The sequence below is a fragment of the Trichosurus vulpecula genome, chromosome 5, assembly GCF_011100635.1.
Source record: "Trichosurus vulpecula isolate mTriVul1 chromosome 5, mTriVul1.pri, whole genome shotgun sequence".
Taxonomy (NCBI): Eukaryota; Metazoa; Chordata; class Mammalia; order Diprotodontia; family Phalangeridae; genus Trichosurus; species Trichosurus vulpecula.
Genome location: NC_050577.1, coordinates 285,160,367 through 285,185,214, shown reverse-complemented (window position 1 = coordinate 285,185,214; position 24,848 = coordinate 285,160,367). Strand labels below are relative to the sequence as shown.

The window sequence follows — 24,848 nt, the reverse complement described above, 5'->3', positions numbered from 1 at the left end:
GGGGTTGGATTAGGGTCTGTTTTTCATTTTGTATTTGCATCCCCAGTGCCTAGCCTGGCTCATGGTAGAAATTTAAAGGATATTTGTTGGATTCAATTGAATTGAATTGAATTTGACAATGTACCACACTGGAAAGAGTACTGGGTCTGGGTTCAGCTACCTGAATGACCTTAAGTGAGTCATCTAACTTCTCTGGGCCTCAGTTGGGATGGTTATATTACGTGGCTTCTGAAGTCCCTTCCAGCTCTAGATCTGAGATCCTAGAAATAGAATTAAATACTGAGAATCGGTACCAATTTTTAAAAATTCTTTCCAGTTTCTGTCTTCGCAATATTTATTAAATGGAACAAACCACAAAACAAGGTTTGCCCTTGTCCTCTCTAGTACCGTGTCTGCCAGCGTCAATGCCTTAGCTGCAGTAACAGTCTCAGACCTCATCAAACCTCACTTCCCATCACTCTCGGAAAAGACTCTGTCTCGGCTTTGTAAAGTGACAAGTAAGTGACCTTGGAATAGCTTCACTTTTCCATGTTACATCAAAGAGCGGGATATTTGCAGTGTCAAATGTTATCTGTCTCTGGAGATCTGACCCAGTGTGGAAGGGAAAAATGTTTTTGCGTTAACATGAGATCCTAGATTTAGAGCCAGGAGAAATTTCATTTGCTATTTATTTAGTTTGTTCTGTTATCTGAATTGGTGTCCCTTCTCCATCATACACATCAAGTGATTATCTTGGAGACTTCTGAAGGGGAGGAGGAAGGAAGGAAGGAAGGAAGGAAGGAAGGAAGGAAGGAAGGAAGGAAGGAAGAAGGGAAAGAGGGAGGGAGGGAGGGAAGGAAGAAGGAAGAAGGGAAAGGCAAGAAGGGGAAAAGGAGGGAGGGAGGGAAGGAAGGAAGAAAAGAAGGGAAGAAGAAGGGAGTATAGGAAGGAAGGAAGGGAAAGCCAAGAAGGGAAAAAGGAGGGAGGGAAGAAAGGGAAGGAAAAAAGGAAGGAAGGAAAGGAGGAAAGGAAGAAGGCGGAAAGGGAGAGTAGGAAGGAAGGGAAGAAGGAGGGAGAGAATGATGGAAGGAAAGAGGAGAGGAAAGGAAAGGAAGGAAGAGAGGGGAGAAGAAGGAAGGGAGGAGTGAGTGAAGAAAGGAATAAAAGGAGAGAAGAAGGAAACCAGCATTTATTAAATGTTTTATTATGTGTGTGACATGGATAGCTAGGTGGTACAGTGGATAGAGTCCTGGGTCTGGAGTCAGAAAGGCTCATTTTGCTGAGTTCAGATCTGGCCTCAGATACCTACTAGCTGTGTGACACTGGGCAAGTCATTTCACCCTGTTTGCCTCAGTTTCCTCATCTGTAAAATGAACTGGAGAAGGAAATGATAAACCACGCCAGTATCTTTGCCAAGAAAACCCCAAGTGGAGTCACGAAGAATCAGACGTGATTAAAAATAACTGAATAACAATGATAACATGTGCATGACTACATCCTAACGTAGCCCATTCCACATTCAGATAATTCTAATAATTAAAGAGTCCTTGGTACCTCTGCCCTTTAATCGAGGCTGATTTTTTCTCTTTGCGACTCTCAGTTGCTCCTGGTTTTGCCCTCTGGAAACAAAAATCCCTCTTTTAGGTTACAGACCCTCAAATACTTGAACAGAACTATTAGTCCCTCCCTAGGTCTTCTCTTCACTAGATTAAATGATAATAGCTAATACATACCGATTTTAAAGCTTCCCAATTACATTCACTATTTTGCTTGATCTTCATCACAATCATGTGAGTTCGGTGTTATTACTATTCCCATTTTTATAAAGGAGGAAACAGAGAGGTTGAATGACTTGCAAAGGACCACACATCTAGTAAGTTCCAGAGGGAAGATTTGAACTCGGGTTTCTCGACTCCAGGCCCTGTTATTCACTATTCAGTCTATCAGATATTCACTATACAATCTATCTACCTAAACATCTTTAGTTATCTGGTTCAACTGCCTGATTTTGCAGATGAAGAAGCAGGCTCAGAGAGGCTAAGGAAACTGCACACAATTACATAGTAAGTAGCAGAGACAAGATTCAAACTCATGTCTTCTGAGTTCATATACAATGGAGCAGAGACTGGAAGCAGGGATGTCAGTTCAGAAGCTTCACTTTAGACCAGGCAAGAGGTAATGAGGCCTGAACTTGGGTGGTTGGGGCTGTGTGAGTATGGCTGTGAGAGAGATTGCAGAGGTTTAATCAACAGACCTTGGGTGTTAACTGAATTTGGAATATGAGTAGTGTGACTGTATAGAAAGAGGCAAAGCTGGCTTTGAGGTCTTAAATCTGGATGATGCAAGAGAAGGGTGGTTTCTTCAATAGAAATAAGTAACTTGGGGATGGGGATGGGTAATTATTTGGAATTCCACAATGATGTAATTTTATCATCTATTGAATGAGGAAGAACCAAGCCAAGAGTTGCCAAGAGCTAGGGAAGAAAATGTCTTACTTCTGAAGAAGTGGCATGGAGTAAAGGATAGCCTAGTGCCTGGAGTATAGTAGGTGCCTACTGTGTGTCAAATGCTGTGCTTGGCAATGGTGATGTAAACATGGAAGGAAGACATTTCTGGCCCCCAAGGAGATTACAGTCTCCTAGAATGATACCAATCTCATCACCTTTTGAAATAGCCTCCTAATTGTTCTCTAGGCCTCAACTGGAGGCTCCAAAAATCTATGTATATATACTTGGGGCTTCCTCTTCCTCTCTACTTACTATTGAAATAGCCTTCTGGTTGGTCTACTTGCTTCAAAGCTCTCCCCACCCCTGTCCACATTTTACACAGCTGTCAAAGTGATTTTCCTAAAGTTTGGGTATGATCATATCAGCCCCCTACTCAATAATCTCCAAGGGCCAAATGTAAACTTTTTGGCTTAGCATTTCAATCTCTTCACAACTGTATCCATGTCTATCATTATGATCACCTTACACATCATTCCCGTTAATGCACCTGATGTCATCTATCCATTCTGATTTACTTGCTATTCCTCGCACGTGGTGGTTTTTCATGTTTAGAGTGTTCTTCCTCTTCTCCTGTGTCTCATGGAATATGTGGCTTCCTTCAAGACTCAGCTTCAGCATCTTCTGTAGGAGGTCTTTCCTAATCCACTTAGCTTCCAGTGTCCTCTCCTCTAAAGTTGCCTTTATGTACATATTGTCTCCCATATTGAATATAAGATTCGTAAGGCCAGCGAATGTTTTTGTTTCATCTTTGTATCCCTAGCACTTAACAGAATGCCTGACACATACTAAGCACTTAATAAATGCTTATTTATTATTGATTAATTTTGACTAATCCTCAAGCACAACCCAGGGGTCTTAGTCATCAATTTTGCATGTACTTGTTAGGAAAAACACATCACATTTTTCACTTTTTACCTGCTTTGATCTCTAGGGCAATCCTTCAGGACAGTTCAATTCTCTACAGTTTTGAAATCTTTGATGAACTTATTCCATTGAGAATATTAATTATCTTCATCAAAATAATCTTAACTTTATGTCTGCTCCCCCAGGTATGCTGTATGGAGCCCTGTGCATTGGAATGGCAGCTTTGGCATCACTTATGGGAGCTTTGTTACAGGTAACAGTTTTATAGAACATTCAGAGATCATCTTGAATATATATCATATACTCTAGGTTTTGTTCTTTTGGGTTTTGTTGGAATGGCCTTCACTGAATTCTGCCATGCTGTTGCTCAAGATATTGTCCTAAAGATCTCTTCCCTTTCTTAGTCAAATTCCTAGAAAAAGCTGTTTACTCTAGCTATCTCCACCTCCTCTCTTTGATTTCTCAACTCTCTGTGGTCTGGTTTCTGAGCTCATTACTTGACTGAAGCCACTTTCCAAAGTTGCCAGTGATCTGTTTGTTAGTTGATAAATCTGATTTTTATTTCTCAGTTCTCATCTTTCTTGACCTCTCTGCTGCATTTGGCATTGCTGAACATACTGTCTTCTGTGGACTTTTGTTATACTGGTCTCTCATATATCTTCTCTTACCTGTCTGACCACTCATTTTCAGTCTCCTTTGCTGGTTCAACATCCAGATCATACAACCTAACTATGAATATTTCCCAAGACTTTGTCCAGTGCCCTTTGACATGTTTCCAAACTTAGATTTTCACTCTAGCTCTGTCATAGTAGTCCATCAAGCCCCTTTTCCATTTCAAAAAAGCCAACAGATATTATCATTCTGTTATTTCTGATCCATTCTTTCTAATCCAAATTGGAAAGCTAGCTACTTGAAAATGTGCCTCTCATGGCTAATCCATGATATTTCAATCTCCTCATAGGTGGTGCTCAGTATCTTTGGTATCATTGGTGGGCCTCTTTTGGGTTTGTTTTCTTTGGGCATCTTGGTCCCCTTTACCAACTCAATGGTAAGTATAAAATAAAATATGAATGTGAGTACTGTGTTTTTCCTTAAAGTGCAGTGGAAATTAGCTATTTTTCCCAAAGATAAAAGTATAACCTCTAACTCTTTTCCAAAGAGTCCTCTTCCATACATTCCTAGCCCCACTGCCTTTTTTTTCTCAAGGTCTAAAGCACTTCAAAGATTGCTGTTTGTATGAAATAGTTATGTAGCTCCCTATGTGGAAATCTGCTCTTTGGGGACCCTGAAAAGTTCAGTGACTTGTCTATGATCACACAGATGCTAGATAACAGTAAGGATTTTAGTGCCTCTGAATCTTACGCTCTTTGCACTATAACACTCTTAAAAGTAAAACACTGTAATTATGGTGCATATACTTTCACGCGCACGTGTGTGTGTGTGTGTTATATATATATGTACTGTCTCTCTTTAGTAGAATGTGAGCTCCTCAAGAGGAGGGACTATTTCATTTTTGTATACTCATTTTGTATACTCATTGCCTCACATAGTACATGATACATTGTAGGCACTGAATAAATGTTGATTGATAAATGAATGCCTGGTACTATGCTAGGTTCTAGGGATACACAGCCTCAAATGATAACCACCTCTGACCTCTCAGTTATATTCAATTATACTTCAAGATGACTCTAAGGATTTGAGCCTTGAATGACTGGTCAAATGCTGTACTGGTCAAATGTCTCTAACCAGTCATCTTTATTTTGCAGATGACTGGAGCTGAACAAGGTAGAGTAGGCAACAGACAGGAATCAAATAGAAGTTTAATTTGTTTGCGAGGGAAACAGCTTGTGAATGGATCCTCCTAAGGAAGGAGGGAAACTGGACACATGTTCCAGGGGCCCCCAAATCTCAGTATATATACCAATGGCTACATGGTGAGCTATAACCCTGACAGTGAGGGGTAACAGGAACAATGAGACAAGTTTGATTCCTAGCAGGGCCTCATAACCAGAACATGAGTACTTGTCTGGTGCTTGTCCGAGTTTGGAGAACACCTGGGGCTGATGTGAAACAATTCTGGGATCTTGCTCTGGTCAAGATCATCTGGAGGGTGAGCACAAAGGATTGTTGTTATGCCAAGCTCAGGGCATAGCTTGCTTGCTGGGCCTGAGCTCTGGAAAACAGGGTATCTCTTAATAGTATCCTGACACTACCATTGATAGAGATAAGGAACTCGTAAGGAGAAGCTGGTTAGGGAGAGGGGATGTATTTGTTTTTGAGCGTAGTGGGTAGATCCTTGAATCGAATTTCACAGAACCACAGTCACAGAATTTCAGAGTTGGAAGCAGCCTCACAGGCCACTTACTAGACCCAACCATGCCTGGACACAAACCCCCTTAACAGCATTTCCATTCAATGAACAAGCCTTTGCTTTTAGACCTCTAGTGAGGGCAAACCCACTACCTCTCCAGGCACATCATTTCATTTTTGGACAGCTCATTTGGAAAGAAATTGGCTTCAATATCCCACACATTCCTTTTTCTTTCCAAAAGTGGTAGGGGATAAGGAAGAGGAAAAAAAGAAATTTATGTGATAATTTTGTTTCATATCTGAAAGGAATAGCAAGTTGCACATAGGTAGATTTGCCATTTCATGTGAAATCTTTTTTTATTGCATGACCTTGTGGAGATGCTTGTTTTATTTCATAAATTTAAAATAAATTAAAAAAGAAACCATTGTTTTCCTCTCATAAGCACTTCTGTTTTGCAGGGGGCATTTGTAGGGCTCACTACAGGATTCATCATTTCCCTTTGGGTTGGAATTGGAGCTCAGCTTTATCCTCCCCTTCCAGAGAATAATTTACCATTGAGCCTTATTACAGATGGTTGTAACATAACCAACTTCCACCGCCAGAGGAACTGGAACTCAACTACAGAAACACCATTTTCTCCAAATGCTTTTCAAGTTCATCGTGCTGAAAGGTATTGAAATAAATTTTACAATATCACTTAAAAAAACCCCAACAACCTAAGTTAAGGAGAAGACTCCTTAAGGTTATCATCACTTTTCCTTGGGGATCACTGATGTGTGCTTTGGATTATGATGCTTTGTTTTTCTTGACTATGAATATCTGTTATAAGGGTTTTAAAAGTTTTTATTTTTTAATGGGAGGAGGAAATAGGGGAATCTGTGACCTTACCAATATGTGAACACCCTGCAAAAATGCAAATCTTAATCCATCAGTACCTCCCAACCTGTTTGACCTTCATCCATGTCTTCCCATAAGTCCTGCTTATGCCTGAGAAATTGACTTTTTTTAGCTTACATTTTTAAATTTTGAATTTAATTTTTTAACGAATAACGGTTCATTTTCTCTCTACCCTGCCAACTGAAAAAAAAGAAAAATAATAGTAAAAATTCTTGCAGTAAATAAATATATGCATGTACATACACACATATATAAGAGAGAAAGAGAAAGGGAGAGAGAGAGTCAAAGTTAGGTCTACCTGACTCCAAGTCCTATACTAAACACTGGGCTACCTATGACAAATGATGTCATTATAATTAAAAATAATTCCATCTCAATCTCTCTTAATGTTGCTGCCTTCCCTTTAAGATTATTTCCAATTTATCCTGACTGAATCTTGTTCATACATAGATGATTGCATGCTGACTCCCTCAGTAGACTGTGAGCTCCTTCAAAGAATGGACTGTTGGGTTTTTTTGTTTGTTTGTTTTTTGGTTTGCTTTTCTTTGCACCTCTAGAACTTAGCACAGTGCTTGGCACTACAGTAGGTGTTTATTAAATACACACACACACATATGTATATATAATATAGTCAAGCAAAATAAATTCTTTCATTGGTCACATCCAAATATGCATTTCTTATTCTGAATATTGAGTCCACCGCCTCTCTGTCAGGAGGTAGATAATGTGTTTCATCATGAGCCCTCTGGAATTGTGGTTGATCATTATTCTGATCAGAGTTCTTAAATCTTTTTAATTTATTTTTCTTTATAAGGCTATTATACATGTTGCTCTCCTGGTTCTGCTCATTTCACTCTGTTAATACTAGTTTTCCCAGGCTATTCAGATATCATGTTTTTGTGACTTCTTATAGCATAATAGTATTCCATTATGTCCACATGCCATAATTTGTTCAGCCAGTCTTTAATTGATGAGCACAGGGAGAGTCAACAACATAATGGAGTCCCTCTTTTGTGCTTTTAGTGTTTTATGGAACATAATGGCTGTCTTTTGTTTTTTATTGAGATCTGTAGATTAATCTTGTAATGAAGCTTTCTTCCCTTTCTTTCTAGAACTCCCCTAATGGACAACTGGTATTCCTTATCATTCTTGTACTTCAGCACCGTTGGAATGTTGGTCACTATATTTGTGGGAATAATTGTTAGCCTTCTAACAGGTACCTGTTTCTGCACTGTTTTTTTTTTTGAGGTAACTTTTACATGGCAATTTATGGTCTCTTGCATCAAATATTGTTTATTATGGTTCTGGTAATATACTATAAGAATTTTTTCTTTATAAATAAGGAACCTGAGAAATTAATTTCAACAGTAAGTGCTTATTAAGTACTCACTGTTTTGGGGGCAACTAGGTAGGTGCATAGAGTGCTGACCCTGGAGTCAGAAAGACCTGAGTTCAAATCTGGCCTTAGATATTTACTAGCTGTGTGACCCTGGCAAGTCACTTAACCCTATTTGCCTCAGTTTCCTCATCTGTAAAGATAATTTAGAGAAGGAAATGGCAAACTACTCCAGCATCTTTGCCAAGAAAACTCCAGTTGGGGTCACCAGGGGTCAGGCATGGTTAATTGACTAAACAACAAATGTTTGGGGCACTGTGCTAAGTGCTGGGAATACAGAGGCAAAAATCTTATTTTTGTCTTTGTGTTTACTTTGCTGGTACATAAAAGGATTGTTGATTTTACCCTTTCCGGACTGTTACCTTGTAATTTTGTAATAGAGAAATTGTAGTTCACATTTTCACTGAGTAGGTTACTCAAGAACCTAATGTGTCTTCCTCTTTCCCAATATTAGACTGTGTAAAATTCAAGCTCTTTGGGCCTAACCTTCAAAAGTTATGACCGATGTTTGCTTCTAACCCTGGTTCTAGTATAGAAGATGAATGAATTACAATACTTGCATAGATGAAATAGAAAAAGGGAATTAAAAAATTGTTAGTCTATTGTTCTGCGGAGTATTTTCAGGATTGTTTTATCTTCATAAACCTCAGAATGTTTAGACTGGAGAAAACTTTGGAAGCTAATAAAGGCTTTATTACAATATTTAAAGGACTGTCAGGTAGAAAAGGAATCACTCTTCTCTCCTTGACTCCAAAGGCAGAATTGGGACCAAGTAGTAGGAAGCACAGAGAGATTAATTTTGACTTTCATATAACATAAGTAAGAACTTTTTAACAATTCGAGCTGTTTAAAAAACAGAATTGGTTGCTTCATGAGGTAAGGAGCTCCCTGTCACAGGAGGTGTTCAAAAGGCAGGTGGATGGCCACTTCAGTTAGAGGTATAAGAGAACAGATTTAGAGCTGGGAGGGAGCTCAAAAGACATCAAATCTAATCCCTTAATTTTATGAAGGAGGAAACTGAGTAGGCGAAAGGAAGGAGAAGTGATTTACCCAGAGTCACACTGCTAATATGTGTCAGAAGTGGGATTTGGCCTCAGGTCCTCCTGGCTCCGAGCCCAGCACTTTGTCCACTGTGCCACCTATGACAAATGATGCCATCATAATAAAAATAATCCCATCTTCTTCAAGAAGACTTTTATGCCTTCCCTTTAAGACTATATCTAATTATTCTGGCTGCATATGGTTTATGCATAGATGATTGCATGCTGACTTCCTCTTTAGACTGTGAGCTTCTTCAAAGTGTGGATAGGTTTTCTTTTTCTTCTGTTTGTTTTTTGGTTTGCATCTCCAGAATTTGGCACAGTTCTTGGCACATTGTAGGTGTTAATTAAATGTTTGGCTTGCTGTATGACTTGCCGGGGATACAGAGGTGAAATCAGACAGCCCCTACCCTCAAGGGTATCATTGCAAGTGACTGTAATGTAATTTAAAATTTGGTGACTATAAGAGAGAGAGGTCCAAAATGTTAGGAAAATGCAAGGAGGGAAAAATGGTTTGCTGGTAATGTTCTAAAGGGGATTCATGCTTCAGATACAGGTTGGATTAAGTCAGTGGCATCAAATTCAAATAAAAATGAGTCAGTAAACTGAACATGTAATATCATCTCTGTTTTGTTGTATTTATATTTATTTTGTTAACTATTTCCCAATTACATTTTAATCTGGTTTGGGCTGCACCCAGAAATGTTGTGGGCTACATTCAGCCCACTGGCTATGTGTTTGACACAGGTAATTAAAACTTTAGAGTTTACTTTTCGATCAGAAATTCCGAAGAATTGTTTCACAGAGTAATTGCTAGCACAATTGTTTTTCCAAAATTACAAACAATGTCTGTTTTTCAGGAGGAAGGAAACAGAGTATAGATGACAGATTCCTACTAACCAAAGAAGACTTTTTATCCAACTTTGATTTTTGCAAGAAGGTATGTTGCTCTTCATCTTTCTCATAATAGGAACAGATTGTACTTTTCCCTAGAAATGTGGTAGGAAAAAAAAGAGACATTAGTGATCCCGTAATGGAGGGATTCTTTACCTCCCTTTGTCAGTCAGTCTGGTGAAACATGTGGACCTCTTCTTAGAATTGTGTATAAAATAAATGCATACATACAATAAAAGACATAGGATTACAAAAGAAATTTATTGTGTTGAAAAACAGTTATCGCAATATCCCCAAATCCAAAAACATATTCATACACCCGAGGATAAAAATCTCACCAAAATCTCACTCCATTGTGTGATATAACTTAGAGAGTCTTCTTTCTTGCTCCTGACAAGGCTGCCAAACATGAGAGTCTGTGGTGACATGGGTCATTGACTTGGTCCTCACAAATGTCAGTCAGTCAACAAACATTTATTAAGTACTTACTAGGTGCCAGGCAGGATAACTAGGTGATAAGAGTGCTGGTCCTGGAGTCAGCAGGACCTGGGTTCAAATCCAGCCTCAGATATTTACTAGCTGTGTGCCCTTGGGCAAGTCACTTAACCCTGTTTGCCTCAGTTTCCTCATCTGTAAAATTAGCTGGAGAAGGAAATGGCAAACTGCTCCAGTATCTTTGCCAAGAAAACCCCAAATAGGGTCCCAAATAGTGAGGCACAACTGGAAAATGACTAAACAACAAAAATGTGATTGGCTCTAAGTGTACAAAGAAAGAGAAAAGATGGTCCCCACCTTCAAGGACCTCACATACTAGTGCAGAAGCCAACATTCAAATGACTATGTATGCAAACTATACATTAAATATAATAGGTATATATGTTTATATGTGTATGTGGATATGTACTGCGGTGTTGGGCTTAGAATTAGGAAGACCCAAGTTCAGATTCAACCTCAAACACTTACTGACTGTGTGACCCTTGGCAAATCCCTTAACTTCTGTTTGCCTCAGTTTCCTCATCTATAACATGGGCTAATAATGGCACCTACCTCCCAAGGTTGTTGTGAGGATTGAGTGAGATAATAATTGTAAAGCGCTCAACACAGTGCCTGATACATAGCAGGCACTATGTAAATGTCAGCTATTATTATTATATACTGTTAATCTGAAAGTTTGATTAAAGGAGGCAAACAAGCTAGGTGACAGAAAAATCCATATTGTTTTTTCCCTTAAAGCATAGCGGAGCTAGCTTACTTGTATGTACAAGGAGTCAGAGCATAAGTTCTGACTGTCTGAATAAAGAAAGGAGAAAACTTATATACATTATTTTTGGCAGACTCAGCAAGCCTGTGTTACTTCACTTTTATGATCCCCATGTATGTTTAACCAGGATACAAGAAGAGGATTTTCCTCAATGGAATAGGTTGTAAATACAATAAGTCAGGGTAGTTGACAAAGTGTCAATTGGAATTACAATCCAGGATCTGTGTTTAATTTGCCATTAACATTCCACAACATAGTATATGCCCATAAAATATTAAGATAAGAAAAAGGCACATAATTCAAGATAGTTCCTTGGGGCTAAAGGTCTCATCCTTAATGGCTATGGACAGAGGAAGAAAAAATGCTCTTAAATCAGCCCCATCTGGGCTTGTTGACATAAGATAGAGGCATCTCTGAGCTTATTCAGAGAACAAAGAGATCAGGTTTTTCTTGTTAATCAGTTCAGACTCTGAGTCTTATTGAAATTACAAAAATGATATAAAATGGTATTAAATTATGCTCAATACATATGCATGCATGGCAACAGATACTTTAAGGGAGATAATCGTTTTTTTTTTCTTTTTTTTTCTTTATTTAGTTTTCAGCATTGATTTTCACAAGAGTTTGAATTACAAATTTTCTCCCCATTTCTACCCTCCCCCCCACTCCAAGATGTCGTATATTCTGGTTGCCCTGTTCCCCAGTCAGCCCTCCCTTCTGTCACCTCACTCCTCTCCCATCCCCTTTTCCCTTCCTTTCTTGTAGGGCAAGATAAATTTCTACGCCCCATTGCCTGTGTATCTTATTTTCTAGTTGCATGCAAAAACTTTTTTTTTGTTTTTGAACATCTGTTTTTAAAACTTTGAGTTCCAAATTCTCTCCCCTCTTCCCTTCCCACCCTCCCTAAGAAGTCAAGCAATTCAACATAGGCCACATGAGTATCATTATGTATAACCCTTCCACAATACTCATGTTGTGAAAGACTAACTATATTTTGATCCTTCCTAACCTATCCCCCTTTATTGAATTTTCTCCCTTGGCCCTATCCCCTTTTGAAAGTGTTTGTTTTTCGTTACCTCCACCCCTATCTGCCTTCCCTTCTATCATCCCCTCCTTTTTTTTTTATCTTCTTCCTCCTGTTTTCCTGTGGGGTAAGATACCCAAATGAGTATGTATGGTATTCCCTCCTCAGGTCAAATTTGATGAGAGCAAGATTCACTCATTTCCCCTCACCTGCCTTCTCTTCTCTTCCTACAGAACTGCTTTTTCTTGCCACTTTTATGCAAGATAATTTACCCCATTCTATCTCTCCCTATCTCCCTCTCTCAATACATTCCTCTCTCATCCCTTAATTTGATTTTATTTCTTTTAGATATCTTCTCTTCATCTTCAACTCACCCTGTGCCCGCTCTCTCTCTCTCTCTTTATATATATATATGTCTATATATACACACATACATATATACATACATACACACTCACATATACATATATATACATGTATACACACACACACACATATATATGTATATATATATATGTATATGCATATTCCCTTCAGCTACCCTAATACTGAGTTCTCATGAGTCATACACATCATCTTTCCATGTAGGAATGTAAACAAAACAGTTCAACTTTAGTAAGTCCCTTGCAATTTCTTCTTCTTGTTCTTTCTCTTGATTACCTTTTCGTGCTCCTCTTGATTCTTGTGTTTGAAAGTCAAATTTTCTATTCAGCTCTGGTCTTTTCACTGAGAAAGCTTGAAAGTCCTCTATTTTATTAAAAGTCCATATTTTACCTTGGAGCATGATACTCAGTTTTGCTGGGTAGGTGATTCTTGGTTTTAATCCTAGCTCCATTGACCTCCGGAATATCGTATTCCAAGCCCTAATTGTAGAAGCTGCTAGATCTTAGGTTATTCTGATTGTGTTTCCACAATACTCAAATTGTTTCTTTCTGGCTGCTTGCAATATTTTCTCCTTGATCTGGGAGCTCTGGAATTTGGCCACAACATTCCTAGGAGATTTCTTTTTGGGATCTATTTGAGGAGGCAATTGGTGGATTCTTTCAATTTCTATTTTGCCTTGTGGCTCTAGAATATCAGGGCAGTTCTCCTTGATAATTTCTTGAAAGATGATATCTAGGCTCTTTTTTTTTTTGATCATGGCTTTCAGGTAGTTCAATAATTTTTAAATTATCTCTCCTGGATCTATTTTCCGGGTCAGTGGTTTTTCCAATGAGATATTTCACATTGTCTTCCATTTTTTCATTGCTTTGGTTCTGTTTTATAATATCTTGATTTCTCATAAAGTCACTAGGTTCCACTTGCTCCAGTCTAATTTTTAAGGTAGTATTTTCTTCAGTGGTCTTTTGGACCTCCTTTTCCATTTGGCTAATTCTGCCTTTCAAGGCATTCTTCTCCTCATTGGCTTTTTGGAGCTCTTTCGCCATTTGAGTTAGTCTATTTTTTAAGGTGTTGTTTTCTTCAGTATATTTTTCAGTATTTTTTTGGGTCTCCTTTAGCAAGTCATTGACTTGTTTTTCATGGTTTTCTCACATCCTTCTCATTTCTCTTCCCAATTTTTCCTCTACTTCTCTAACTTACTTTTCCAAATCCTTTTTGAGCTCTTCCATGGCCTGAGACCAGTTCATGTTTTTCTTGGAGGCTTTTGTTGTAGGCTCTTTGACTTTGTTGACTTCTCCTGGCTGTATGTTTTGGTCTTCTTTGTCACCAAAGAAACATTCCAGAGTCTGAGACTGAATCTGGGTGCGTTTTCGCTGCCTGGCCATATTCCCAACCAACTAACTTGTCCCTTGAGTTTTTCAGCAGGGTATGGCTGCTTGTAGAGTTAAGAGAACTATGTTCCAAGCCTGGGGGGATGCACCAGCTCTGCCACACCACCTTCCCCAAGAAGCCCCAACCTGGACTGGACTTAGATCTTCAGCAGGCCCTGCACTCCTGCTCTGATCCACCACTTAATTCCTCCCACCAGGTGGGCCTGGGGCTGGAAGCAACTGCAGCTGTAGTTCTGTAGCTGCCCCACCTCTGCTGCCCTGGGGGCAGTGGCTGAACCACAAACTCCTTTTTAAACTCTGTCCTCAGCAGCCTTTCGCACTAACCTTCTCTGTTTTTGGTGTTTATGGGTTGAGAAGTCTGGTAACTACTGCAGCTCACTGATTCGGGGCACCAGGGCATGCTCCACCTGGCTCCTGGTCTGGCTGGTCTGCGCTGTCCATGCTGGGCTCTGCTCAGCTCCACTCTGCTCCGCTCCCAGCTCCGTGCGCGATAGACCTCACCCAGAGACCATCCAGGCTGTCCTGAGCTGGAGCCCTGCTTCCCTTTGCTGTTTTCTGGGTTCTACAGTTCTAGAATTGGTTCAGAGCCATTTTTTATAGGTTTTTGGAGGGGCTTGGTGGGGAGCTTATGCTAGTCCCTGCTTTCCAGCCGCCATCTTGGCTCCCCTCGAGGGAGATAATCTTAAAGGAAAAGAGTAATTAAGTACCTCTTGGACCACTTTATCTTTAGCATCTGTGGTCCTTTGGCATCTTTTGAGGATGATTTATTCCAGGAACTCAGTTCCAGGAGGAATTCTTTAGTGCTGAACAGGAATCTGTCCACAGCATATATCTCACCTTGTTTGAACAATCTTGCTAGCCACTGCTGTGGGGCTATAAGATACGCCAACAACCAGCACCCAGAAAGCTGCCAACACAGGTCTTTTGATCTGCTTTACTAAGGAAGGTGTTAAGGGGTTAATAATCTTATTTCAGACCAACACACAAATATTCATTTAGTTCCGGAGGGGGGGGAAAGCCAGCACCCTGAACTTCAGAACAAATACAAACAAATTACAAATGTCAACATACTGACCTTGTCTGATTCAAATCACAACACATAGTTGTCAGAGAAGAACCAGCATCTGAGTTGTTAAGCTGGGGGAGCAGTTGCAGCTTAGCCAGAGTCTCAACACTCCTTCCACACCCCAGGCTGGGTGTGGGATAGTTCCCTATCCCCAGTGTCATATCATATACAAATGACTCCCAATTGTCTCTCTGCTGAGAAATAACCAAGACAAAAAGATCCCACTTTATCTGGCCCTTTCAAACAAAGGCCAGAATCATTAAAGGCACTTAAGAGAAGAAAAGCAAAAAGTCCCAGGCTTATCAACTCCAGCCCTTACTCCAGCCATCCACACCTCCCCCAAACCTCAGGTTGGTCTCCTCCCACAGCCTAATGATGGTAGTAGGGAACCATAGGTTTCTAGGGGTGCTTAAGACCCCAAAACACCAACACGCCGGGTCCTGCTGAAAGAATTTGCCTCAAGCCTTCTCAGCCAAGGGAAAAGACAAAGTTTATTAGGGATTCACCATAATGGGTTGTCTTAAGAAATCCCACCCTTTTTGATGCCGGTTTTCACAAGAGGCCAGATTCAATCTACTAAGCTAGATTGAATCTGAGTGCCTTCATGGAGGCAAGATGGAGATTATATACAAAAAGACTGTGGGAGGGATTGAGGTGTGGTCTGGGGTGACTAGAGGAGATGAGGTAAGACTCCAGGGACTGGGATGAGGTCAGACTTAAGGGTGGAGAAATAGCTGAAGGTTACCTGGAGATGACAGACAATAAGAGAACTAGGGTAACTGGGCTAGGGTACAGATATTTTGATCAGGATTAAGGGTGGGCTAGGCTAGGTGGAGATTTGGGCCTAATGATCATGTAAGGCTTATGGCCTTAGGGGAAGGCCAGATCTAGTTGGAAGTTTGAAGGTAAGTTCAAGGGGTTTCCCAGAGACTGTGCCCTCATTATTCCCCCCCCAAACAAATGGGACCCAAATTCTTTTGGGATAAAGGGAGAAGGTCTCAGCTTCTGAAATTTCTTCCTGCTGGCAAGGGATGTAGAGCTGTCCCTGCCTGGATGGGTCCAGTTCAAGGGGTACATAGTCTGAGCAGTCATGTAGAAGTTGATGGTCTGGAGCCTGGAGGAGATTAACTTGGCAAGGAGATTAAGCGAACAAGCACCAAACAGACAGTATAGGAGTATAGAGAAAGGACAATTTTCCTGGAGGGAATTAAAGATGACTTTCATACCTAGCTGCCCTAATCACTTGTTCTGTGTACTGATGAGGGTGCAGTCTCTGGGAATCCCCTTGAATCTGGAATACAGTCTCTGGGAGCCCCCTTGAACTGTCCTTGAATCTTCTAACTAGATCTGCCTTGCCTTCTATTGTTACTATGGACATGCATGCCTTCAGTTACTTCCCAACCCGGATATTCCTACAGTCACTTCCTGCCCTTAAGCCCATTCTCTTGGTTCCTGGACTCTGACCTCATCTCATCCTCCTTAGACTCCTCCTCAAGACCCTCCCTGAACACCTCCTCTAGTCACCCCAGACCACCCCTCAATCCCTCCTACAATCTCTGTGTATATAATCTCGATCTTGCCTCCATGAAGGCGCTCAGGTTCAATCTAGTTCAGCTTAGATTGAATTTGGCCTGCTTGTGAAAACAGGCGTCACAAAGGGTGGGATTTCTTAAAACCACCCATTATGGTAAATCCCTAATACACTTTGTCTTTTCCCTTGGCTGAGAAGGCTTGAGTAAATTCTTTTGGCAGGACCCGGCATTTCAGTATTTTGGGGTCTCAAGCACCCCTAGAAACCTATGGTTCCCTTACCTATCATTTTGCTTAAACCCTTTCAATACCACACTGCTTCAGGGTTTAGGAGTGTGTGGTACACTCAAAGAATTAGGTCAGGGGTATCTAAGAGCAAGGCTTTATATTTGGTGAGCCTGTGGCTAGCCAGCCACTGATGGCCATCTGCTTCTAGGATGCCCTGAACTCAATGGGGAGCCAGAGCTTCTAAGGGCTGGTCAAGTAGAGGTTTAGAAGCTTCCTCAATTAGAGTGGCTGTAGCAGCCATGGCGTCTAATTGCCTTGAAAAACAGGCAACTGGCTTGGGGTAAGGCCCTAAGGACTGGGTTAGGTTTCCCAAAGCCTGTCCTCTCCTTTCATCAGCATAATGAGTGAAAGGTTTTTCTATATTAGGGAGAGCTAATGCTGGAGTGGTGGTCAGTTTAGTTTTCTAAGTCTCAAAAGCTTGTACTGGGTCAGGGCCCCACTCTAGAGGGAGAAAGTCAGGGCCTTGACTGGCTATTAATGGTTGCAGTCTCTCCCAAGACTTGGGCTTAATTGGATATTGAAGGTGATGGAGGGAAACTATGGCTGGGATGGCAGAAGTAGCTTACCCAGGAATTCCCTGATTCCAAACAATTGGCTCAACCCTCTCCCATACCTCTGTTTTGTTTTTTTTTTGGGGGGGGGGGGCAGGGCAATTGGGGTTAAGTGACTTGCCCAAGGTCACACAGCTAGTATATGTGTCAAGTGTCTGAGGTCAGATTTGAACTCGGGTCCTCCTGACTCCAGGGCCAGTGTTCTACTCACTGAGCCACCTAGCTGCCCCTCTCTCCCATACCTCTGAGGAAACATGGGGAGGTCTGGTAAACAGAGGGAAAAGGGAGTTATGAGGTTTAACTAATTGGCTTCCCAATTTCACCATCAGGTCCCTTCCCAACAAGGGGGCAGGGCCAGAGGAGAGTGTAAGGAAGGAATGTTCAAACAATAGATCCTTGATGCCTGTGACTATGGGTTGAGGGGCATATAGGGCCAGAGCAATTAGTTAAAACAAGAGAACATTGCCAAGATAAAGTGGGTAACCTTACCTTCAGCCTCGATTTTGCCCAGGGCTCTGCGAGAGAGGTAGAGAAAGTGGGAGCACTGCCAAGCCCCAGGCTTTCCCCTCCTTCCAAATCTTGAGAAGACTGGAGGACAGGGTACTGGGAGGAGGCTCTACTACTTTTCCAACCTTGGGGACAATCCTTCCTCCAATGTCCCTCCAGGTTACATGCTGGGCACAGTCCTGGAGGTGTGGATCCTGGAGGCTTCCTCCAGGGGGGCACCCTAGAGGGGCAGTCTTTGGACCAGTGACCCTCCTTGTGGCATCAAAAGCAGGTTTCCCCACTGCCCAAGTCACAGGGCTTCCTCCAAGGGGGCTCCCTGGAGGGGCACTCCTTGGGTCTTTTTCTGGCCATGGCAACAGTCAAGAATTGAGCATTTTCTCTGTCTCTAGCTCTTTCCCTGCATTTTCTTTCCTCTGCTGCAACCAAGTCTCTATTGTTCAAAATCCGGAAGGCTGTCTCCAGTAATTGGCCTGAGGTATTTGGGGTTCCATTGCCAATTTCTGCATTTTCCTCCTAATATCCTAATATCTGGGGCGGACTGATTAATGAAATACATGTTAAGTATTGCCTCCCCTTCAATAGAATCAGGATCCAAAATTGTATATTTCTTCATAGCTTCTACTAGCTAGGCTTGGAAAAGAGCAGGGTTTTCCTTTTCTCCCTGAGTAATTTCCCTAATTTTTTGAAAGTTTATTTGCTTTTGGAATGAGGTTCTTAGGGCTTCTAACAGGCAAGTTAGCATATGACCTCTTTTTCCTCTCTCCTCACTCCTTTGATAATTCCATCCTGGGTCACTATTGGGAACAGCAGTTGTTCCTGGGGGATATTTTGTGGGGTCATTGCTAGCCAAGCAGTCCCCAAATTTTTGGGCATGTTCCCAGATTCTCCTCTTCTCTTCAGTGGTACAACAGGTAGAGAAAAGGATATGCAAATCACACCCAGAAAGTTCAAATTGTAGGGACAGATCCCTAAAACCCTCAGTAAACTTAGTGGGAGAGAGAAGGAGAGGTTATCTTCCAGAGCCACTGCTCTGGGCTCCTAGGAAACCACTCCCATCACTGCCACTTGCCTGTTCTCCTTCAGGCCTTTGTTGCTCCTGGGGCTCCATAGAACCATAGCCACCCCAAGTACAGAGAGCAGTCCAAAAATGAGGAAGCATTCAACCACCCCAGTGCCCCAAAATGCCATACTTTCCTTTTAAAATGCAGATTCTGTCAGGACTACACCATTTGTTTCAACAATCTTGCTAGTAGCTGCTGTGGGGGTTTTAAATCCACCAACAACCTGCAACCAGAAAGCTGCCAACACAGGTTCTTTTGATCTGCTTTACTAAGGAAAGTAGCATTAAGGGGTTAACAATCTTATTTCAAACCAACATGCAAATATCAGTCACTTAGTTCAGGGGAAAAAGCCAGTACCCTGAGCTTCAGAACTAATACAAACAAATTACAAACATCAAATCACAACACATAGTTATCAGAGAAGAACCAACATCTGAGTTGTAAAGCTGGGGGGGCAGTTGCAGCTTACCCAGAGTCTCAACACTCCTTCCATGAGTATGCCCCCAAAAATCAAACGCCAAACTGTCCTCTATTATGTCATGTTCAGAGCCCTGAGGGCTCTGACCTCACCCAGGCTGGGTGTGGGATTGTTCCCCATCCCCAGTATCTAATAATGTACAAATAACTCCCACTTGTCTCTGTGCTGAGAAATAACCAAGACAAAAAGATCCCACTTTATCTGGCCCATTCAAACAAAGGCCAGAATCATTAAAGGCACTTAAGAGAAGAAAAGCAAAAAGTCCCACTTTAATTACTATTACACACCTGCAGAGCCAGGTACTACAAGATCTTTGCAACTGTCTAGATTATTGAAATTTTATTAAAAATTAAGTTATTTACAAAGTAAGATAAAAAAACTATTCTGGTTTAGGATGAAAGGCTGCTGTATGGATGGAGGCAGTGTTTTGGAGACCTTTGACTTCAGATCCTTTCAAATGGGTTCAAATCCCACCTTTGGGACAGGCTCTATTACTTACTGTTTGTGTGACCTTGGGCAAGTCACTTAACTTTCCTGGACCTCATTTTCCTTGTCTATAAAATGAAGAATTTAGAGTACATGGCTTCTGAGATCCTTTCTGGCACCACATCTGTGATCTATGAATAGCTATTGATAAGCATCACTTCTGATGCAGTGAGGTTTCATGATATGTGTCTGCTCTGTATTATACCCTCTTTATGATAAGACGGCAACATAAGGAAGTTTGTTGGGTTCTTTTTAGAGAATCAAAAGTGTTTAGTTGTGGATGAATACACCTTCTCCTGTCTCCTCATTCCATTCCTTTATTAAACTTCATTTTTAATACCTCATCATGGTAGGGAGTTAATTCTGGGTCCTCAAAAGTTATACTAATGGAGGTCAAGCTCTAAGGGGACCACTAAGCTGGAAAGGCTTCAATTATGGGTCTAGTGACACATCCTTTTTTTTCTCTTCCTTTCATTGGAGGACTAGCCTAGGTAAATTCAGAGAAGCTCACACCAGAAACTTAGTCATCAAGAGAAGATTTTTGCAGGCTACCACAGTTCATGAAGACCATCTACTGTGGCAGAGAGGGGTTATGACATGCTGTAGAGAAGGGAGAACCTAAGCCAATGGAACCATCTTTCTTGGAAGTAATCTCTGTTAACTTTTCTTTTAGGGGAAACTAGTTTTAAACCAGCCACTTTATGTGATGGAAGATGAAGGTACTAAAACACCTGACTTCAATCAACCAACCGAACAGTCAACAAAAAATTTTTAAGGGTTAACTATAGTTAGGTCCCTATTAGTGTGAATAATGAATCCATGAAGTGGTCACATTATTTGAATCTTCATTGCAGATTTCCAATGGGCTGGAACCAATAACCATATTTTACATATAATTAGAACTTTGAATAGTTTAAATTCAAATACAGTTATCTCTTCCATGTCATGATTTTTTCCATTGTGGTTTTGAAATATCATGGGTTGACATAATAAATTAAATGGGAATTTGGGGGGGGAGTTTTGTGGAAGCCATGGATGACACACAAAAGTCTGCAGATGTCACAGAAAAAGTGTAGAAACTCAGAAATGCATAAAATATATCTATTGTATTGTCTAATATCAACATATTTTATCTTTTAATACCATAATAATTCCAACTTCTGTTCTGGTTTGAAGGGAGGGCCAAAAACTTTTATCGAGATTTTCCAGAATTCAAGGGTGCTGTGCACCTAATCCCTGCGATATGGAAGGGATAACTGTAATACATAGGAGTCATAATTCACATTAATTGAGAACTAGCTGCCAGACAGCTTCCTCACAGACAAGTCAGTCAGTTTGTGAGGATGTGTGAGGTACTACTATACAAAAACAAATGTAATCCAGTTTTGCTGCCAAGGAAGCTCTAACTTTCAACCACATTGAAATGAACTTTGCAGATGACAGTGGAGAGGACCATGGGGTATGCTTTTGAGAACACTCTTGCACCAGGTAGACAAGCATTTATTTATTAAGTTCCTACCATGTTTCAGGCACTGTGTACAGTGATTTTTAAAGACAAAAACAAGACAGTTCTTGTCTTTAAAGATCTTACATTCTTTTGGAATGTAGAATGTCCCCACATGTGGATCATGCAATGTGCGTGTTCTTCGTGTAGTTAGGGAATTATGGAATTGATGCTTTTAAAAGTAAGTATAGGATGAAGGGGAGTCTTGGATGGTTCCTAGCTGGGTGAAAATTGCTTAGCCATTCTGAGCCTTCAGGTTCTTTATCTGTAAAATGAAGATATAATCCCTACCTCACTGGACTGTTGTAAGAAGAGTGGTTCCTTTGGGAACCTTGAAGTGCCATGGAAATATGAGCTGTTATCATTATTATTATCATTAAAAAAAAATAAAACTGTCTGGTGATTTTGAAATTTGTGGGATTATGAAATTTATATTTTATATCTATTTATTGTTTCTATCTTTATTATCCATCACTTTTATATTGTTTCATAATAACCAATACCATTTTGGAAATAGAAATTAACCATCCATCTCCATTTAACAAATAAATTGCTGCTGGGACCTGGTGGGTTGAGGCACTGAACCCTCTCCAAAGAGACCCATCTGCCCTAGAGGCACTCATGCTTTTGGACCAAGTTTAGTCCTGGGGGAGCCTAACTTCTAATAAGAGAGGTTAGACCTCCCTTTGTCATACATACTCTATGGCTAAATATACCTCTACCCTCATGGGGGAAAATGACTTTAAGTTTAGGTTTTGATTCATGTCTATGTTTCTCCAAAGGGGGGAGTAGAAAGAGTGCTTATAACAACTAGATTGCTAGCTAGATGGATGGATAGATGGATAGATAGATAGATAGATAGATAGATAGTTAGATGGATAGATAGACAAATAGATAGATAGCATAAACAATAAGTAAATAAATGAAAATAGCCACAAAACAAACATACTGAGCCTTAAGGGAAGATTCAAAGTGGGGAAGAAAAAAGAACTAGAATCCAAAGTAGGTGCCTTAAATTTCTTCTTATATAGTTGGGGAATGGCTGAATGGATTATAGCATATAAAAGTAGGGTAATATTGCTTCAGATGATATGATGAAAAAAATAATTCCAGAGCATTGTGGGCAGTATGAACCAATGTAAAGTGAACCAAACCAAGAGGACAATTTATATAAACACGAGAGCATCAGTTTTTTTTTCAATTTTGCATTATTTTCAGTTCCAGATTACCTCCCTCTGTCCCTCTCCCCTCCATTGAAGAAGAAAGAAAAAATCTAGAGAAAGAACTATGAAGTTTGAATGCAGATCGAAGCATACTATTTTCGTTTTGATTTTTGTTTTTTTCTTGTTTTTTCCTCTTGTTCTGATTCTTTCACAACATAACCAATGTGGAAAGATGTTTAAAATGGTTGTACATGCACATGTGTCACCTATATCAGATTGCTTGCCATCTTGAGGAGGGAGGGAGAAATATTTTGGAACTCAAAATTTTACAAAAATGAATGTTGAAAGCTATTTTTACATGTAATTGGGAAAAAATAAAACACTATTAAGGAAAAAAAGCAAGAAAAACAAAACCCATTACAAGCAAATATACTTGTGCAAAAGAAATTTCCACATTAGCCATGAAGATAAACATCTTTGAAAGACTTGAGAACTCTGATCTAAACAGTGACCAGCTATATCCTTGTAGGATGTATGATGAGGCATATTACCAACTCTTTTTTTAATATTGCCAACTCTTGCCAGAGACGTGATGGATGTGAGGTACAGACATATACATTTGTGCACGTGGCCATTGTGTGGATTCATTTTGCCATACTACATTTATATGTTATGAGGGTTATAGGAGGTGGGGGGAGGAGTCTGAAGGGATGGTAGTTAGTAATGCCAAAAATAAGAGGGCCATTTTAATACTTTTAAAAACTCCTCAGAAGAGAACAGAAGGAATCCCAGACAAGAAGGACAGCTTAGAAAGTAACATGTAGAAATTGTTAGATACTTTTTGGAAGAACAAAGTGTAGAAATGTAGATTCACAGTTACACATAGAATCCTCTTTTTGTATTTGTTTTGTGTGTAATGCTTCTATTTTGTTGTTTAAGTTCAAAATAAAATAATAATTTAAAAGAAAAAGCAGAAACATCTACTCTTTAGTTGCCAGTTACGATTAGTACTTAGCTCTTAAAACAGGTGTACTTAGCTTCACACTATAAGGTTGTTTCAGAAAAAAGTTTTTGTCATCTTAATATTTTTCATGTCTTTGGGGGAACTTGCAGCTTAAACAGATTCTTTGACAAATGACTTTTCTAAGGTAAAGAATTATGCCAAATAGCAGATGATCACTCTTGAATTAACTTTATGAATCTGGGTTTTCATATTTCAGAGTTGATTCAAGTGAGATGTGCCTGCATTTCTTCTGAGACATGAGGAGGCTTAAGGGTGATTTTTGCTTAGATGTGGTAGCAGAATGTCATGACCTGCTCTTTATCAAAACTCCTGCTCAGTAGTAGGGCATGTAACCAATGATTAATAAAAACTTATTTAAGCTATCATTAAATACCAGGTACAAAGAAAAAATACATACAAAGACAAATAAAATATTCCCTGTCTTTCAGGATGTTTGCAGTCTAGAAGGGAAACACTTTTACATTATAAGTATGTACAAAATACAGGCAGAAGGAGAGGGATTACCTTTCTGATTTTGACAGTATATAAGGTGAATTTGTGGACCAAAAAAATTCTCTCTACTACTGCAGGTTGGTATCCTCTTTAGTATTAATAATTACCTGCAGCACCAAAAGGTTAAGTAACTTGACTGGTATTACAATGCCAGCTTGCATCAAAGATGGTACTCAAACTTAAGTCTTCTTGATTTTGAGGCCAACTTTATTCATTTGCCTCTTGTATACAAAATATATGCAAAGTAATTTGCAGAAGCTGGAGGGGTCAGAAAAGATCTCATGTAGAAGGAAGCATTTGAGCTGAGTTTTGAAGGAAACTCAAAATCTTAGGTGAGGAGGAAGTAGATTCTAGTCATGGGGCACAGCCAGTGCAGAAGTTCAGAGATGGAAGATGAAATCAAATTATTCTTGGTGTAAGAAAGTATTCAACTTAATCTTCCAACAGAAATGATTGAGTCTGTCCTATTATCATGGAGGAGTGCCACTATTTCATACAAGAAGAAAATCAGTAATGTGGAAATATGTTTAATATGATTGCACTTGTATAGCCTATATTAGATTGCTTGCCATCTTGGGGTATGGGGGCAGGGAGGGAGGGGAGAAAAAATTTGGAACTCAAAATCTTATAAAAGTGAATGTTGTAAATACATCAATAAATAAAGAAGAAAGTCAAGAGGAGATAGACCCACAGAATATTAGGACTGTAATGAAATAAAGGCTCAGACATCGTATTGGTGCTTCATGACAT

At 40.1% G+C, this 24,848-nt stretch overlaps 1 protein-coding gene across 1 annotated transcript in view; it reads left to right on the top strand.

Annotated features, from left to right (window-relative positions):
- LOC118851355 (sodium-coupled monocarboxylate transporter 1-like) overlaps positions 1-20,690 on the top strand; it is a 48,400-nt gene extending 27,710 nt beyond the window's left edge. Inside the window, exons 9-15 of the mRNA XM_036760800.1 lie at positions 385-497; positions 3,536-3,603; positions 4,312-4,398; positions 6,123-6,334; positions 7,674-7,777; positions 9,858-9,937; positions 20,589-20,690. Of these exons, the coding sequence (XP_036616695.1) occupies positions 385-497; positions 3,536-3,603; positions 4,312-4,398; positions 6,123-6,334; positions 7,674-7,777; positions 9,858-9,937; positions 20,589-20,690 (766 nt within the window). The remainder of the gene's footprint in view (positions 1-384; positions 498-3,535; positions 3,604-4,311; positions 4,399-6,122; positions 6,335-7,673; positions 7,778-9,857; positions 9,938-20,588) is intronic.
- The last annotated feature ends 4,158 nt before the right edge of the window (positions 20,691-24,848 follow it).